This window comes from Dendropsophus ebraccatus, chromosome 4 (assembly GCF_027789765.1).
Source record: "Dendropsophus ebraccatus isolate aDenEbr1 chromosome 4, aDenEbr1.pat, whole genome shotgun sequence".
Classification (NCBI taxonomy): Eukaryota; Metazoa; Chordata; class Amphibia; order Anura; family Hylidae; genus Dendropsophus; species Dendropsophus ebraccatus.
In genome coordinates this window covers 144048423-144064746 of record NC_091457.1, presented here as the reverse complement: position 1 = coordinate 144064746, position 16324 = coordinate 144048423, and the positions used below count along the sequence as shown (strand labels likewise).

General features: G+C 41.2%; 2 protein-coding genes and 1 long non-coding RNA gene across 3 annotated transcripts in view; 1 reads left to right on the top strand and 2 right to left on the bottom strand.

The window, feature by feature from the left end:
* LOC138788911 (cytochrome P450 2D17-like) lies at positions 1-11690 on the bottom strand. Its single transcript, XM_069967306.1, has 9 exons — positions 11429-11690; positions 9524-9695; positions 8430-8582; positions 6150-6307; positions 5079-5252; positions 3368-3509; positions 2075-2262; positions 1262-1403; positions 1-455 (listed from the first exon to the last, which is right to left on the bottom strand). The coding sequence occupies exons 1-9, from the start codon at positions 11621-11623 to the stop codon at positions 274-276; spliced, it is 1506 nt and encodes a 501-aa protein (XP_069823407.1). The 5' UTR covers positions 11624-11690; the 3' UTR covers positions 1-273.
* Positions 11358-13712, top strand: LOC138788913 (uncharacterized). The gene is made up of 3 exons (XR_011362668.1): positions 11358-11684; positions 12815-12954; positions 13289-13712. It is a non-coding gene; the product is annotated as an uncharacterized lncRNA (long non-coding RNA).
* LOC138788912 (cytochrome P450 2D17-like) overlaps positions 12983-16324 on the bottom strand; it is a 16499-nt gene continuing 13157 nt past the window's right edge. The window contains exons 6-9 of the mRNA XM_069967307.1: positions 15021-15162; positions 14688-14875; positions 13795-13936; positions 12983-13459 (exon numbers count right to left, since the gene is read on the bottom strand). Coding sequence (XP_069823408.1) covers positions 13278-13459; positions 13795-13936; positions 14688-14875; positions 15021-15162 — 654 coding nt within the window. The 3' untranslated portion in view covers positions 12983-13277. The remainder of the gene's footprint in view (positions 13460-13794; positions 13937-14687; positions 14876-15020; positions 15163-16324) is intronic.

The following is a 16324-nucleotide window of genomic DNA, read 5'->3' as shown; positions in this document are numbered from 1 at the left end:
TCCAACTTCAGCAGCCACCACTAATCAAATGCCGAAAGTTCAGGTTCGGATGGACTTGAGCATGTTCGAGGTTCGCATCTCTACTGGTGTCCTATTCCTCATACCCTCAGTGCAGAGGGGACGTACAAGCTGAGGAACACCCCCAGTGCACCAAACAGACTAATTAGCATATGTCTTCCTGAACAAATTCCTCCAAAATGGCATCACAGAGAAAAGTAAGAAGACCGGAATTAGCAGCTCTGCAGCAACAGGTACATACAAACCTGTTGTCATTTATCCCCTAGCTACAGCGCAAATATTGAAGGGATGTGGACTTAGTGTGAACCCATAGAGAGGCTCTTCCCTGGGACGAGGTTGGTCATTCGGTATCTCAAATGTAAGTTGCTGTAATAAAGTGGTAAAAAACAGGAAGAGTTCCATTCTGGCAAGTTGTTCCCCCACGCATGCTCTCCGACCTACAAGAGAATACATATGACGCTTAATAAAATTGGGATGGAATTTTTTTTTATGTTTTTGACTATACGACGGTTTATCACATGTTGTGCTGTAACAGATTTTAATGCTATTATTAAAGTCAAAACTAGGAATACAATTTTAAAAAACTACATATAGAGGCACCTAGCACGGACAGTTAGTGGATCAGTCAACTAAGTCCCCATGTATATGTATAGTCTCTGCTCTGTATAATTGGGGGAGTATAGAGTGTCCCACACACACCTAGCCCTAGTCAGCACATCAGCACGCGGTGTCTAACAACACAGGGAGCTGGCTGCCACACATTTAGAATTTAAAAAAACATAGAGGTCTTTTCCTCATTATATCCCTTCCCTCCTTTTATGACCCAGTCCTAATAATGGCTTCAAAAACTTTATTAACATTAAAAACAAAACAAAACAAAAAAACATTTACTTAAATTTACTTAAAATTAAGATTGGGTTCAATTATTTAAAAATAGGCTGTCACGCTCGGTTCCTAGCACAACTGGAGTGTACGGTCAATTGTGAGGCAGATGGTGTCCCTGGCTACCGGATGTCCAGGTTGCTAGGGATGCGATAGCTTCTCCATTAGTTTTTGCCGCGGTCAATCGGCTCAGGTGTTTGATATGAAATTTGTGCTGACTGGCGGCTGTCACCACCAGTTAGCTTCTGTTGTATTGTGGTAGTCGGAGTCTCAGCCTCAATCAAGCCCTGGGGCTGGGACTTGAGTCTCCTTTAGTTTTATGTATACTATAGCCGACACCGATAAGACTCCCCCGGCTCACCTGCAGAAAATGGCATAAATGCTTCTCGTTTTATAAACTTTCCGTTCTCATCTAGAAAATGCTTTGGGTAAAATTGGAAAGGTTTCTCCCATAGTTGCTGATCTTTGAGCACAGAGGACAGGTTGGTGATGACAGTGGTGCCCTTTGGAAAAAGAATAAAAAAAATATATATATAAGAAATCTATACAGCAATTCCATTTAACACATCATAGGAGACATAGGGCAAAAAAGATAAGAGTTTGTGCCTGATGCAAAGTCACACATTTTTGGGATCTGCCCCAAGCTCCCTGAATGGGTTTACTACAATTTACTCCTGCTACAAGGTGAAAATTGTGGTTGAAATTTATGCCCGTTCCAGGTAGGGGTAGGAGGGAGCAGGACAGCAGTGATATAGTAGGTGACTCCCTACAATCTGCAGAGTTATAAACTGCCCTGTTTCATAATGTTTTCTTCTCTATGATACTATGCAGCTTTACATTGCTTTCCCTGCCTCCTACTTGCAAGCACTAAGGAAACCCATCACAAGCTGCGTCATATAGGAAAACTCTGAGACTTATTGTCACTGATCTGTCACTTGCTGCACTTAGATAGAACTAATGCAAGTGTAGCGAGGAGACTCTGTCCTCTCTACCTCTGCAAAGTCACATGCATCATGGCAAAATGTAGACTGTTTTAGGAGAGCCATATCAGAGTGGAAGAAGGAAACAAGATGGCAGACATACACAAGGCATAGACACAAGCTTCTATACTATTCTCTAATAGCCTATGCTGCACTTCAGTTCTCATAATACAAGGTGTTTCCAATAGTTTTACCTTTGGTATAATGTAACCATTAATCTCCATGTCTCTGTAGGTCATATGAGGCATAGAAAAGGGAATAATATCTGCACATCGTTGTACTTCATGGACCACAGCATTAGTATACGGCATTTGCAGCACGTCCCCCATTGTTGGTTTACGCTCTCCTCCAATGACTTCATCAATTTCTTTTTGTACTTTGGCTGAAAGGTAATGCTTATACATCACTATACATACACTAATAAAGGAACATAATATTACATTGCAATTTGAAGGAAATTATTAAAATTTATTTCAACATGTGGTGAGCATGAGGGGGTGCAACAGTTGGTGTAGTGCAGAGCTAGCTGGATGCAGTAGTGCCTGCTGTACATCATGTGGCAGGGTGGCAATGCTAGCATCTCTTGTGTACCAAGCACTCTTTTTTAATACAAAGGACAGACAACTGACCACTGACAGAAGGATTCTGTAAAATACCTTTAAACTTGAATAGTTTTTGTTATACTGCTTATACCCCTGGGAGTAAGATTATTTGGTCATTTTCCCTTTAAGGTCAATGCTATTAGTAGGTCAATTAAAGACTTTAGCTTTAAAGCACTTTAGTAGAAATATCAGTGGCCTGAGATGAAAGTAGCAATGCCAGGGAGTCCTTTAGCAAAGTCTCCAACCCTGGACTAGAAGAGGAAAGTAGTAGAATGATCTTTGCAATATTACTGGAAAATGATGGTTTTTCTGACATAGTTTTGGGACGTGGTGGAATCCACTCAGAGGCAACATAACTTGCATATAGCTAGATCTTCTAAAGGTGCTTATGGCAAAATATTCTCCTTGGCTTGACCTTTACAGACAACATCAGGGGGCTGGATCTAGTCTTGGAACATTAGCCCAATTTACTTGTCACTTCCTGTACACTGTGGGAAATTTAGAAAAACCCACAGACTAGTTTAGACTTGTTTGCATCACCCCTTTCTAGGTTAATAGGAGCTGGATTAGGAACTGCTCTCATTGCTTGAGAGGCATCATGTGACCAAAGCATCTTCCTTACTGGATGTGGTAAAGATACAACAGATATGTTAACCCTTACATTCACAGTACCATTCAGTGTATGCTGTTAAGCAGTGTGCAGCAGTGGGGCAAATAAAATAGGAGAATATATAATACCTAAACACAGTTTAAAGTGAAAAGCAAGGTATTTATAAGCCACATGACAACCATATACATATAGTAGCTGGGAAACGGGTACTGGAACACCGTGAATACAGTTCCCTTTATAGGTTGTTAGATGCAAAGTTAAATACTTCTACTCACATTGGACATCTGGGTAGAGGATCATGTACAGCAGCGCCCACCTCAGGGTGGTACTTGTAGTTTCTGTTCCACCCACAAATAAATCATATGTTGTCATAAGCAGGTTTCCCTCAGTAAAGCTACTGCCACTGTCTTCTTTCACCTAAAAGAAATTAATATTATTAGTGTTTTACTTAGAACAAACTTAGCAGGCCTCACTACTGCTTTTAGAGCAGAGCAGTGGTCGGTAACCTAGACAATGAGCTATCAACAAATAAAGGAAAAAAGCAGCATATCAGGAGAAGGAGCACAGAGTTTGCTAAATTAATGTTTTTGCTAAAATATTTAATGTGACTAGTCCTACAAGTTAAAAGGGAAACTGACAGCACTGAGGGTACCCGTCTGCATAAGGAGGGTGCGCAGAGACTGTATGTATGGCATTCTCCAATGTTTTAATATGTTAATGCCTAATGCTGTCCCTCCTCTATTTCTCCTCCCCCTCTTTAGCCTATCCCTTCTTTTCCCTGGCAATTGGGCCAATAGGAGCTGTGCTTATGTTCCCTGGGCTGACTCCTGTTACAAGCACCGACCTCACCCTGCTTGCTTAGTTCGCACTTACCTCTCAGTAGCCGGTTTTCCATAAATATATGGAAGAGTTAATGATATAATACAAGTTGATATTTGAAAATTCTACACTTTACCTGTTCAAGTCACAGCGGGCTGGAATTTTCCGACGAAAGGCATTAGGAGAATGTACAGCGGGAGTCCGTCAGTAGCACACTGCTTGCTACCCCTGGAGTAAGAGTTAGGCCAGTTGATATCAAGTTCGGTTTGGTTTTAATAAACGCTGTGGTCACCATCACCCAGCAAAGATATTGAAGTGTCTTTTGTTTTTTCCTGGTGGGTTTTGTATGGTTTTGTATGATCGGTATGAACCCTATATGCAATCTGGCTATACGTAGCAAAGTGCTGGTAGCTTCCAGTTAATTATTTACCAAGAATTGTGTAGGTACCTTTATCTTTAGTCTCCGCTCCAGCATGTTTACGCCCTCCCCACTCCCGGACCACTCATCACAGAATAGTTGACAGGCGGCTCATCTTGAGACAACTTACTATAAGTTGAAAAAGTAACACCTCCTGCTATGAGGACAGTGTAATAATCCTCATCATTATATAAGCTAAGAGACTGTAAGTCTAAAGGAGGCTACATTGTCATCAATTCCATTATACTGTGTGAGAGGTGCTGCATAATCATAATAACTGTAATGGGAGTTTCTGCTCCTCTTCCCTATGGATATCTGGTATAGAACATACTATACATCCTGATCATACTGGAAGCTCTGGCAGAGATGGTAACCCCATTGAAAGCACAGAAACACATGTATTTTACAGGGGGTCATCATGTGATCACATGACCCAACTGTTCAAAAGGATTCCAGCAATTTTCAAACAACTAAATGAGGGAATTCTAGCCTCATAAAACAAATCTTAGTGAGAATGTTTCTATTTTTAGCTCTACTTCTTGGTCACGCCTCATAATATCACTGGCAACCAATACCAAATGAACCAAATTCAGTTCTAGAATACAGTATTGCAATGAGATGAGACACATACTCCCTTATCATTTTCTTGAGACCCCAGAAGACCACAGCTTCCAATACATATGTATAGATACTATAGATTTGTATAGAACATAGATAAAGTAACACACTTCTACCCTATAAATTCATACTTTTTCCATCTCCGCCAGGTAGGCATCTATAAAATCACGGATGTCATTCGGATTCCAATTTTTCTTATGTTCCAAAACCATTTCCCTTAAGAATTTAATGACTTCATGCTCCAACCGCAGCGCCCGATTTACAAGCCACGGGATGTTCAAGAGAATTGGTATTTCATTCAGAACCTAAAAAGTAAAATAAAGAATTGTTTGAGATTGCTTCTATATACAGTTATAAGTAGGGACATGTCTATCAGTCCCTTAAAGAGACTCTGTCGGTAGGTTTATGCCCTCCTATGCCAGGGTAGCATAAACTAGTGACAGAGAAGCTGAACAGAATGATGTATCACTTACATTGTTCTGTGCAGCTGATTCGGAGATATCCTCCTGAATAACATGGACAATAAGTAGTCCTCTCCGTTATGTGCATGAGCCCAGTAGTCCTGCATATTTATGAGAAACAGAAAGCTCCGCCCATCAATTGCTGATTGGTGCTTATCTATCTATACTGTGTATAGGCAGTCACCTGTTAATCAGTAGCTGGAAGGCAGGAGGAGGGTTGTGGCAAGAATCCTATTCTCCTGCATATTAGGAGAATGGCTGAACAAAATTTAAAAAGTAATTCACCGCTTTGCTCAGCATTTCTGTCACTAGTTTATGCTGCCTTCGTTTAAGGCAGCATAAACCTAGTGACAAATTCCTTTTAAGTGCCAAAGAAGCTGGGATAAACCCTTAGCATGCACACCTAAAAACCCCTGCTCTCATTGTTTATTAGAAGGAGCGGGTCGATGCACCGAGGACGTAGCTCCACCCCCAGTGCACTTGAAACACCCTGATTAGCATATCAAAAACTGCTAATATTCCAAAAACTGCATAGAGAATCAAGGTAAGTTTCTTACCTTCTTACCAGTGCCCTGTGCTCTATAGGGACATATTAGCAGGGTAGATGCCTCTAACCTGCTGATAGTTTTCCTTTATGATGAATTTCAATGTATATTAGAATGAATTTCTGGATTATCATATGTCATAATGTTCTACAGTAAGGGATATTAGTGTGACATTGCTACAAAGCTTTTAAAGTACCTGATACAAAAATCCATGTTTAGATTTTAAAGCGACATCGAAGAGACTTATAAGGTGTTGAAATTTTGCATCATCATAATCAAAGCGATCCCCAAATGCGATGGAGCAGATGACATTACTGACAGCGTTGTGTATATGCAGTTGTGGATTAAAGTGGCCTGCAGAAAAAACAACTATACTTTAAAAAGATAAAAGCAAAATTAGACACACATATACTGCATATAAGCAAAAAGAAGTGAGAAAAAAAAAAAGATTTTGGAATAACCTGGATTGATGCAGCACCTGGGTCTGGATGCCTTATGAACAATGATTATGAAACTAGATAGTGATCTAAAGCACATAACTAAGGAATAGTTAAAAAAAAATCAAAAAGTTAAAAAAAAAATAGTCAGAACTTAAGCTTTAAAGGGTTTATCTGAAGATATGTATATGTGGCTAATGATGGGGTAAGAATTAAAAAAATATATATACTTACCAGCCCTAATGCCCTGCAGCCACCACATTAACATTCCTCGTTCCCAGCCCTCTCAGCTACTTCCTGGTTGCTGATGCATGCAGAAACTGCCCAGCTTAGCTAATCAGTGACTGAGATGGCTACAACTGCGGCCCGTGATTGGCTGAGCAGGGCAGCTCCTGGAAGTAACCAAGAGGGCTGGGGGCAGGAAGCATTGGCAATGCAGCTACAGGGGCAATGCAGCTATAGGTAAGTATAGATTTATTTTTAACCTACAGTATTTAAACCTGTCAATATACTGTGGCTTGACCTGAAAAGTGCTATGCACAAAAGGTATCCCTGAGATATTGTTGGTGCTAAAGCATTGACAGGGTGAAATGGTCTAAGATTTTCCTTCAACATGGTACAAATTGTTATCACAGCTCCTTGAAACATCCAGGGGAGGTGATTACTGCCATAGGGGGGTCGAGAGGTTATAAAGTTGAATACGTTTTTGACTCTTCATATTTCTGCCAGCTCCAAGTCTTAAAGTGTCCCTGTCGTTATAACTTTCAAAATCTAAATCAACAGTAGATGTGGTATAAAGCAAGTTTGCCATATACATTTATATACAGAGAGTCACGGCTCGATGTGTCCATCAATCACATGGCTGCCTTCTCTATGAGTGCACAGATGACCTGGGATACACAGGACTTCCTGTTTTATGACTCTTTGAGAAAAAAAAGAGTCAGAAAACAGGAAGTACCATTTTTTTCCATGATAACTAAAAATATATATTGCAAACTTGCTTTTTTCACATCTACTGTTGATATAGATTTTGAAAATTATAACAGCAGAGACACTTAAAGGATATGTCTGGTCACACGCTTCTCCATCTTTATCTATCTTTTGTATAAGAATATAGGACACCGCCAAAACACACATCTGGATATAATGCTAAGTGGGACAGTCCTTACTGTCAATAGTCAGTCCAAAAAGGGATAAAGTTATATATTTGTAATAAACCTTTTATAAGAAATTGTATACTTTTTTTTTTTTTACATGCAGGTAGGATGGTAAATGGGAATCTATGCAACAGAAAAGAGTTAAAGGGGAAGTCCGGTGAAAATTTTTATTAAAGTATTGTATTTCCCCCCAAAAGTTTTATAAATCACCAATATACACTTCTTAAGGGAAATGCTTATAAAGTGCTTTTTTCCCTGCACCTACTACTGCATCAAGGCTTCACTTCCTGGATTACATGGTGATGTCACTTCCTGGATAAAATGGTGATGTCACTTCCTGGATAACATGGTGATGTCACGACCCGACTCTCAGAGCTGTGCTGGCTGTGGCTGCTGAAGAAGATGATGGCAGAGGGATGCTCAGTGCCCCTCCAGTGCCCTGTGTCCCTCAGTGTCCCCCTGCCATCATCCTTTCCAGCAGCCACAGCCCGCACAGCTCAGGGAGTCTGGTCGTGACACCATGTTATCCAGGAAGTGACATCACCATGTTATCCAGGAAGTGACATCACCATGTTATCCAGGAAGTGACATCACCATGTTATCCAGGAAGTGACATCACCATTTTATCCAGGAAGTGACATCACCATGTTATCCAGGAAGTGAAGCCTTGATGCAGTAGTAAGTGCAGGGAAAAAAGCACTTTATAAGCATTTCCCGTAATAAGTGTATATTGGTGATTTGTAAAACTTTTGGGGGGAAATACAATACTTGAATAAAAATTTTCACCAGACTTCACCTTTAAGCGGGTTTATTAAATTTAACATGTATATGACATGACATTATATATTATTTTATTATATTACACACACATCTGACACTCACCTTTCTGGGATCTAAATACAGAACGCAGCCACTGAGCTTCTTCTGTCACTCTCTCCTCCAGGGATTTCTTGCCCATCCCAAAGTTTCTAAGTGTCGTTAGGGCAAATCTTTTTTGCTCCTTCCATGAGCTCCCGTATCTGGCGACCGATATGCCTTTGAAAAATACAAAATGTATCCAATACTACAAGGAATACAATACGGAACCAACCCATGTATTTGCCAATGTGATTTATTCCAGGCTAAAAAATGTTTGTCCACGAATCCACAGTGTGCACATATCCTTTTAATATTAATAACTTTTGTGACTACAGTTCATGAGGTACTATAGCAAAGCAACAGGCTCCACCTTGTTCACACTGAATTGAAACGCAGGATGGCAAACAGCAGCGTAACTACTATCTCAGTGTCAGGCTCTGTTCACACAACGTATGAGACCGGCCGTTCCGTGACCCCGGCCGGGTCACGGAACGGCCGGTCTCTGGCCGGATCATCTCGGCCGGTACTTAAGTACCGGCCAGGGGATCTTTCCGTCCGCAGAGCTCTGATGCGGGCGCATCAGCGCGCGCCCGCATCAGAGCTTCCCATAGCACACAGTGAAGCGAGCGGCCGGAGCCGCTCGCTTCACTGTGTGAACTGACAGGTCTTCACTGAATTCCGGACGCAGAAAACTGACATGTCAGTTTTTTGTGGCCCCGCATGGGATCCCAGCCTGAGCGTATACGATGTGTGTACGCTCCGGCCAGGATCCCATAGCTTAATAGGCTGTGTTCCGCTGCACAAAAACTACCGCCGTTGTTGCCATCGGCAACAACGGCCATAGTTTTACGTAGTGTGAACATAGCCTCAAAGTGCAAAAACTGGATTTTACAAATTTCGACCAGCTGTTGGAGTCGGCTCTATACAAGGTCTTCACCCAGGCTATATCCCGGCAACTTTACTATTGGACAGTAATGGGCTTTGGACCCATCTCATCTCTTGATTTTGCTTTGCTGTTATTATGTTTGTGGTTTTAAATACATTTAGTGACTTCCTCCAAGTCTTAGGCCTTGCTTAGAACAGGTATAAAAGCGTTAAATCAAATTATCTGAAAGTACCTTTGGTGTCTCCAGCATATCCTACTTTTTCAAAGATAGGAAGTTGAGGCCGATCTGCGATGTCCTCGGCCTTGTTGATCAGCGCTTCCTTCATCATCTCAAATCCATTCAGCACCACCAGTTTTTTATAGAAGTACTGAAAACTGAATACGTCTCCAAACTCTTTTCTCAACTGTTAAAACAGATATATATATATATATATATATATATATATATATATATATATATATGTAATTAAGAAGGAAAGATCTCATATTCCCAATATTAGGTAATCCCCATTTGTTAGCCCTCCCCCCAACAGATAGCATATGTTAGGCATCACCCCCAGTATCACCCCTAGTAGATAGTGCCTCCAATAGTACGCATCTCCCCCAGTATCACCACTAGTAGATAGTGCCCCCCATAGTAGGCATCTACCCTAGTCCCCCCCCCCCAGTAGATAGTGTCCCAATTCCCTTGGTAGTAATAGTAGGCATCTCCCTTGGTAGTAATAGTAGGCATCTCCCTTGGTAGAAGAGCCCCCCAACTCCTCTCCATGAAGGGATCCCCCAATTGTTGAAAAAATAGCCCACAAGTGATGTGTTTCGAGCAATTGAGCACTGAGGGGGGGGGGGGGTCAGAGTGGTCTCTTGTGGCTAGAGGCATAGTGCTGCCTCTGGCCACAAGAGTGATTGGTGTGGTGGGAAGCCAATGGTTCCTTACTCTGTCATCACAGCACCGCATTTAACTGCAAGTGCTCGTCGAGAATGCCTGCAGTTAACGGGACATTTGCAGACCCCAGGAGGTCCGCTTGACCACCGGGCACTGCAAATGATTATAGCTCAGAAGGCCCAGTGTATTGCAGCAGCGGGCCACCAGGCCTCCTGATGCAGTTGGGCCCATAGCAGCCGTAATGGCTGCTACAGTGGTAGTTATGCCCCTGCGCTGGTTGCAGAGTCTGTAGGACTCTTTGAGAAGAGAGTTATATAGATTTGTAAAGACTTCTACGCCATTCATACTCCATTGGGAATTTTGGAAAGAGGGACATGCAAAGCAGCCCTCTGATGCCATCTTTTAGAGGACGTGTTCACTTGTTTGACTTCAGTTAGGAGCCTTATAGGGAATCTGTCACTAGGTTTATGCTGCTTTAAATGAGGGCAACATAAACTAGTGACAGAAATGCTGAACAGATCGGTGTATTACTTACATCAGTCTGTTCAGCCGTTCTCCTGATATGCAGGAGAATAGGATTCTTGCCACACCCCTCCCCCCGCCCTCCAGCTGCTGGCTATACACAGCATGGGTAGATAACTGCCAATTAGCAGCTGGTAGGAGGAGTTTTCTGCCTCATGAATATCCAGGATTACTGGGCTCATGCACATGATGAAGAAGATGACTTATTGCCCATGTTATTCAGGAGGATATCTCTGGATCAGCTGCACAGAACAATGTAAGTGATACATCATTCTGTTCAGCTTCTCTGCCACTAGTTTATGCTACTCTGAGATATGACGGCATATACTTTCTGAGTCTCTGTAAACACATAACTTGGACTTCATGACTTTTCTTAGTGAGTGAAGTAATCTACATAGGTATTGTCAAGATCACTTTATTTACATAAAGATAAAATAACAGTACACCTTATCACCGAACGGTGACCTATGTTCATCTAGAACAGAGATAGGGAATGAGCTGTGAAATCTACCCAGATGACACAACGTCTCATATTTTGTGTATTAGCACTATAAAACAAGGATCGGTAATGCAACAAAACAAGTGTAATCTGTACTCTATGTATATTGAAAAGATATATATATATATATATATATATATATATATATATATATATTGCTCTCTATAATCCTGAAACTTCATGTGTGGTCTGCGTGCACAAAGGTCAGAAATAACCCATATTATATACTGTACCTGGCGAACTGTTTCTGCTGGGTTTTTAAAGTCAACCTGCAGGGTGTTACCAAGAAATGGAATCCCTTTAGGACCCGGGGGAAGCCGTGATCCATTCTTCCTGCTCTTCACAAAGTCCAAGAGGAAAAGGCAAATGACGAAAGAAATGAGCAACAAAAATCCATTGGAGAATAAGAAGGAAATAAACGCGACCATCTCCTCTGTGTGCTGTGTCTAATGGATCCTACTAGTACTAGGTTGTGGAAGTTATGATTAGGTGAGTCTCAGATTTCTTTATATAAACTCAAAGTACAAGTCTGCCTTATCTGTACTAAGCGGAAAACAGCAGTGTCTGGTCACGCCTCTAACTGAACTCTAATCTATCCCTTAAAGGGGCAGCACACAGAAATACATGTTGCCTTCTAAGAGCAGTAGGGTTTAACAATCTGTAACATAACACAAAAAAGGAATTATTTACATGGTATTACAAGATATTAAAGGGAATTAAGATACGGAGCTGACAGACCCCAGGAGTTAGGGGATCTGTAACTATACCTACATTTACCGTGACAGCTCTTTATAACTGGATAATGCTGCACTTTTATACACAGTCGCTGAGCCACAGGGGCATGCCTCCTCCCCAACCTCATATCCTGGATAGATATAGATGGATCAGCTTTAAGCATGGAACCCTGTACATTAATTAGGGAAATCAGGGTGGTGGGTGTATAGTATTATAGTATTGTAAGTGTATAGTATCCAATAAGAAACAACCCCACAGTATATACCCCAACATCGGAATCCACCCTGGATGCCAATATGGTCCCAGACCAGATCCAGCCAACCTCCATGCCCGTTATCAGATGCTTTCTCTGCATCAATTTTAAGGCTTCCAGGCCCTCATGTAAACTGTGGAGACAAGACAAATCCTGAGCCCCACTTTATAAAGACCAATACGTTTAGGCATAAAGGTGACAAGTCGGTTAGTCATGATTTTCTATGGTAACTTAATTCATAAGGGACATTGACCATAAGGAACATAGATCATAAGGGACCTTGCTATGGCTACTGACTATGTAAATGGACCTGACACATCACAACCAGGTGGGGATAGGATAGGACCAGTGGTATGTGGCCGCCAGTGCTAGAGCCGGGGAGGTGAGAGCATGTTATTTTTTTTATCCTCCCCCTCCCTGGCAATTAATTTCCCTTGACTGCTGTCTGGTCATTCAGTCCTGCTCTACTATAAGTCCTGGTGGTATCTGAGTACTGGGAGCTACTGTTAGGACCTGGGAAAGGCAAACACTATAGGTGAAGCCAAGTATTGCAGTTTAGCAACCATCCAGGCGTGTTGCAGTTAAGCAATGTGAAGGTGTATATTGTTTGTTTCTATTTTTCTAATGACAGAGTAACCTTACTCCTATGACATCACTGACGCAGAGAAAAAGAAGTGGCAGCATCATCTTTTTGACATCACATGTTAGAGGAGTGATGATGACATGCACCTTCATTAGCCCTGTCGGTTGGCGAAGAATATATAATGCCAGGTATATACATATATAAAAGATACTCAAATTCATACAACATTGTTTTTTATTTTTATTAAAGTCACAGTCCAATAGGAATCCAATAAGTGACAATTTGGGCAACAATTCATCTCTTCATCAAGCTGTCAGCACCAAAATGGTCACCATTGTGTATCTGGGATCAGTGATCGGATGTATAGATTAGATTTCTAGGTGTGAGGTCACTTTTCTACTTTAAGAAAAAAAGGTTAATAAAAATTATTTCAAAAATTGTGTAAACTATTTGACTATTTGAAAATTTTTGTAAAGTTTATGTAAATTAAGATCACCCTCTGTGTCGTCATTTATCCCCTAGCTACAGCACGAATATTGAAAGCATGTGGACCTAATGTGAACCCACAGAGGGGATCTTCTCTGGGACGAGGTTGGTCACTCGGAATCTCAAATGTAAGCTGCTGTAATAATGTGGTAAAGAAGAGGAAGAGTTCCATTCTGGCAAGTTGTTCTCCCACACATGCTCTCCGACCTACAAGAGAAAACATATTACATGGCAGCTTAATAACATTGGGATGGACTTTTATTGACAAGTTTTTTATACACTTTTATATACTGTATAGTATGGTTTATTTCATGCTGTGCTGATTCTATTATTGGAGCCCAAACCAGGAATGGAATAAAATGGAGAAGTAGAATCTTTGCTATATCCCTTTCCTCTTTTTATGACCCATTCCTGGCAATGGCCACATAGTTCTACTGTCCATATTATGAAATCATAACCCCTGTATATATATATATATATATATATATATATATATATATATATATATGATAGCTGACACCAATAAGACTTGTCAGACTCACCTGCAGAAAATGGGATAAATGCTTCTCGTTTTACAAACTTTCCGTTCTCATCTAGGAAGTGCTTTGGGTAAAACTGGAAAGGTTTCTCCCATACTTGCTGATCTTTCAGCACAGAGGACAGGTTGACAAGGACAGTGGTGTCCTTAGGAAAAAGAGTAAAAATTTTAAAAATAAAAAGTTATACAACAATTTCATTAAACAAATCAAAGTTTGTGTCTGGAGCAAAGGGGGCAAAATCTTTGTGATCTGCCCCAAGCTCGCTGATTGGGTGGGTTTAGCAGTAAGTGGTGAGGCTTCACATTAAAGGGATATGGCCTTTATGCCAAATTTATTACAATTTATCAGGTATAAGTTGTGATTGAAATCTATGTCAGTTCCAAGCAGGATTAGGAGGGAGCAGGACTGCAGTGATATAGTAGGTGACTCCCAACATTCTGTAGAGTTATAAACTTCCCTGATTTATACTGTTTTTCTCTCCTGTGTATACTATGAAATGCATGTAAGGAATAAACCCATGACAGGAAGCTCTAAAGGAGCCGAAGCCATGTAATATAGGAATACTCTGAGACTCTAAAATTTGAGTTACAAAAGATTTATGTCACTGATCTGTCACTTGCTGCACTTAGATAGAACTAATGCAAGTGCAGTGCCACCTCTGAAAAGCCAGATGCATCATGGGAAAATGTAGTCTGTTTTAGGAGAGGCATATTAGAGGGGAAGAAGGAAACAAGATGGCAGACATACACAAGGCATAGACACAGCCTCTACATTATTCTTTAATAATAGCCTACTATCATTCTGCCAATTAATGTCAAAATAACAAAGTCAGCAGTAAGAACACAGGACTTCCCTCATAGAGTTCTTATAAGTCAAGACTTTGCCAATAGTTTTACCTTCGGTATAATATAACCATTAATTTCCATGTCTTTGTAGGTCATATGAGGCATAGCAAATGGTACTATATCTCCGCATCGTTGTACTTCATGGATCACAGCATTAGTATACGGCATCTGCAGCACATCCCCCATTGTTGGTTTACGCTCTCCTCCAATGACTTGATCGATTTCCTTTTGTACTTTGGCTGAAAGGCAATGCGTATACATTACTGCACATACACTTATATAAGAAGATAATAATACGTTACAATGTAAAGTAAAATGGACGTTAACATACCGTTCCATAGATTTGGGGAGTTGTTAGATGCAAAATTAAATGTTTCTACTCACACTGGACATCTGGGTAAAGGATCATATACAGTAGCGCCCACCTCAGGGTGGTACTTGTAGTTTCTGTTCCGGCAACAAACAAATCATATGTGGTCATAAGCAGGTTTCCCTCAGTAAAACTACTGGCATTGTCCCCCTTCACCTAAAAGAAATGAATTCTGTAAATGTAGTTAAATCTAGCAGGTGAAATTACTGGAGCTACAGTACTTGTATTGGTTAGAGATAGGATCAATAAGCTCAACAACATATACTGTAAAGTTGTTGTATGGTGGAATAAATACTACTTTGAGGGTAGCTTCACACTTGCGGATTTCACGCCATTGCCTTGCATTGCCGCTGCGAGTATGTAAGTTAACCTACCACCAGCCGGAGCATAATGGCTTGCTTCGGGGGCTCCCGGCGTCTGTCCGTCCCGCTCAGCCAATCAGTGGGCAGCACACTGGCTGAGTGGGACATCTTGCCGGGAACCCCAGAAGCAAGCCAGAGCAGGTACAGTATGCTTCGGCCGGCGGAGGTTAACTTATATACTTACAGCAGGATGTCAATCCCGCTGTGAGTATGTATTCTCAAGTACAAGGCAATGAATCCCCTGCGGATCGGTTATGTGTGAAGCTACCCTCGATAGGTAGACTGGTCAGACTAAAAAAAATTGCATTACTCACCTTTTCAAATCCTCCACTGCTAGTTTTGACCTCACTGGATCTCTGTTGATCTCCACTTTGTGGTCCCATATTGACACACCAGAAATGCCCACTGAGCCAATCACTGCGACCTGTCATAAACAGTGCTTTTTGTTTTAACCCTACTGTATATGTCGCCCCCCCCCTCCCCCTCTTTTCACATCAGTGCCACCATCTTGCTGAGCCCTTCCAAACTTCGTAAATAGTTTAGCAAATTTTGAAACAAATCTGGGTTTAGAAGGTTTTTTTTGCTCATCTCTAGTATCAATTTGCTTGATCGCGTGAGTGCCGCCGCCATTCTTCTCTTTGTATGTGAGATTATTTTAATAAAATGTCAGAAGTGACTGATCAGCCAACAAGGTTTTGCTGATCACTGGCTCTAATACATGGGCATTATTATTTACCTGATTGGGCAGATAATCAGCCCGGGTAATCGAACCTTTACCCTCTTACTGCAAGAAATCCACCATCTAGTTGTCAGCATGTGAACCCCCACCAGATCTCCTATAATAACAATTCTACAATGCAGTTCCTAAAAGTGATATGAAGTATTATCCCTCTAAAAAAATATTTTTGCCGCTGCCGTCTGACGTTGAGTAACACTTACAGTCAGATTAGCAAGAT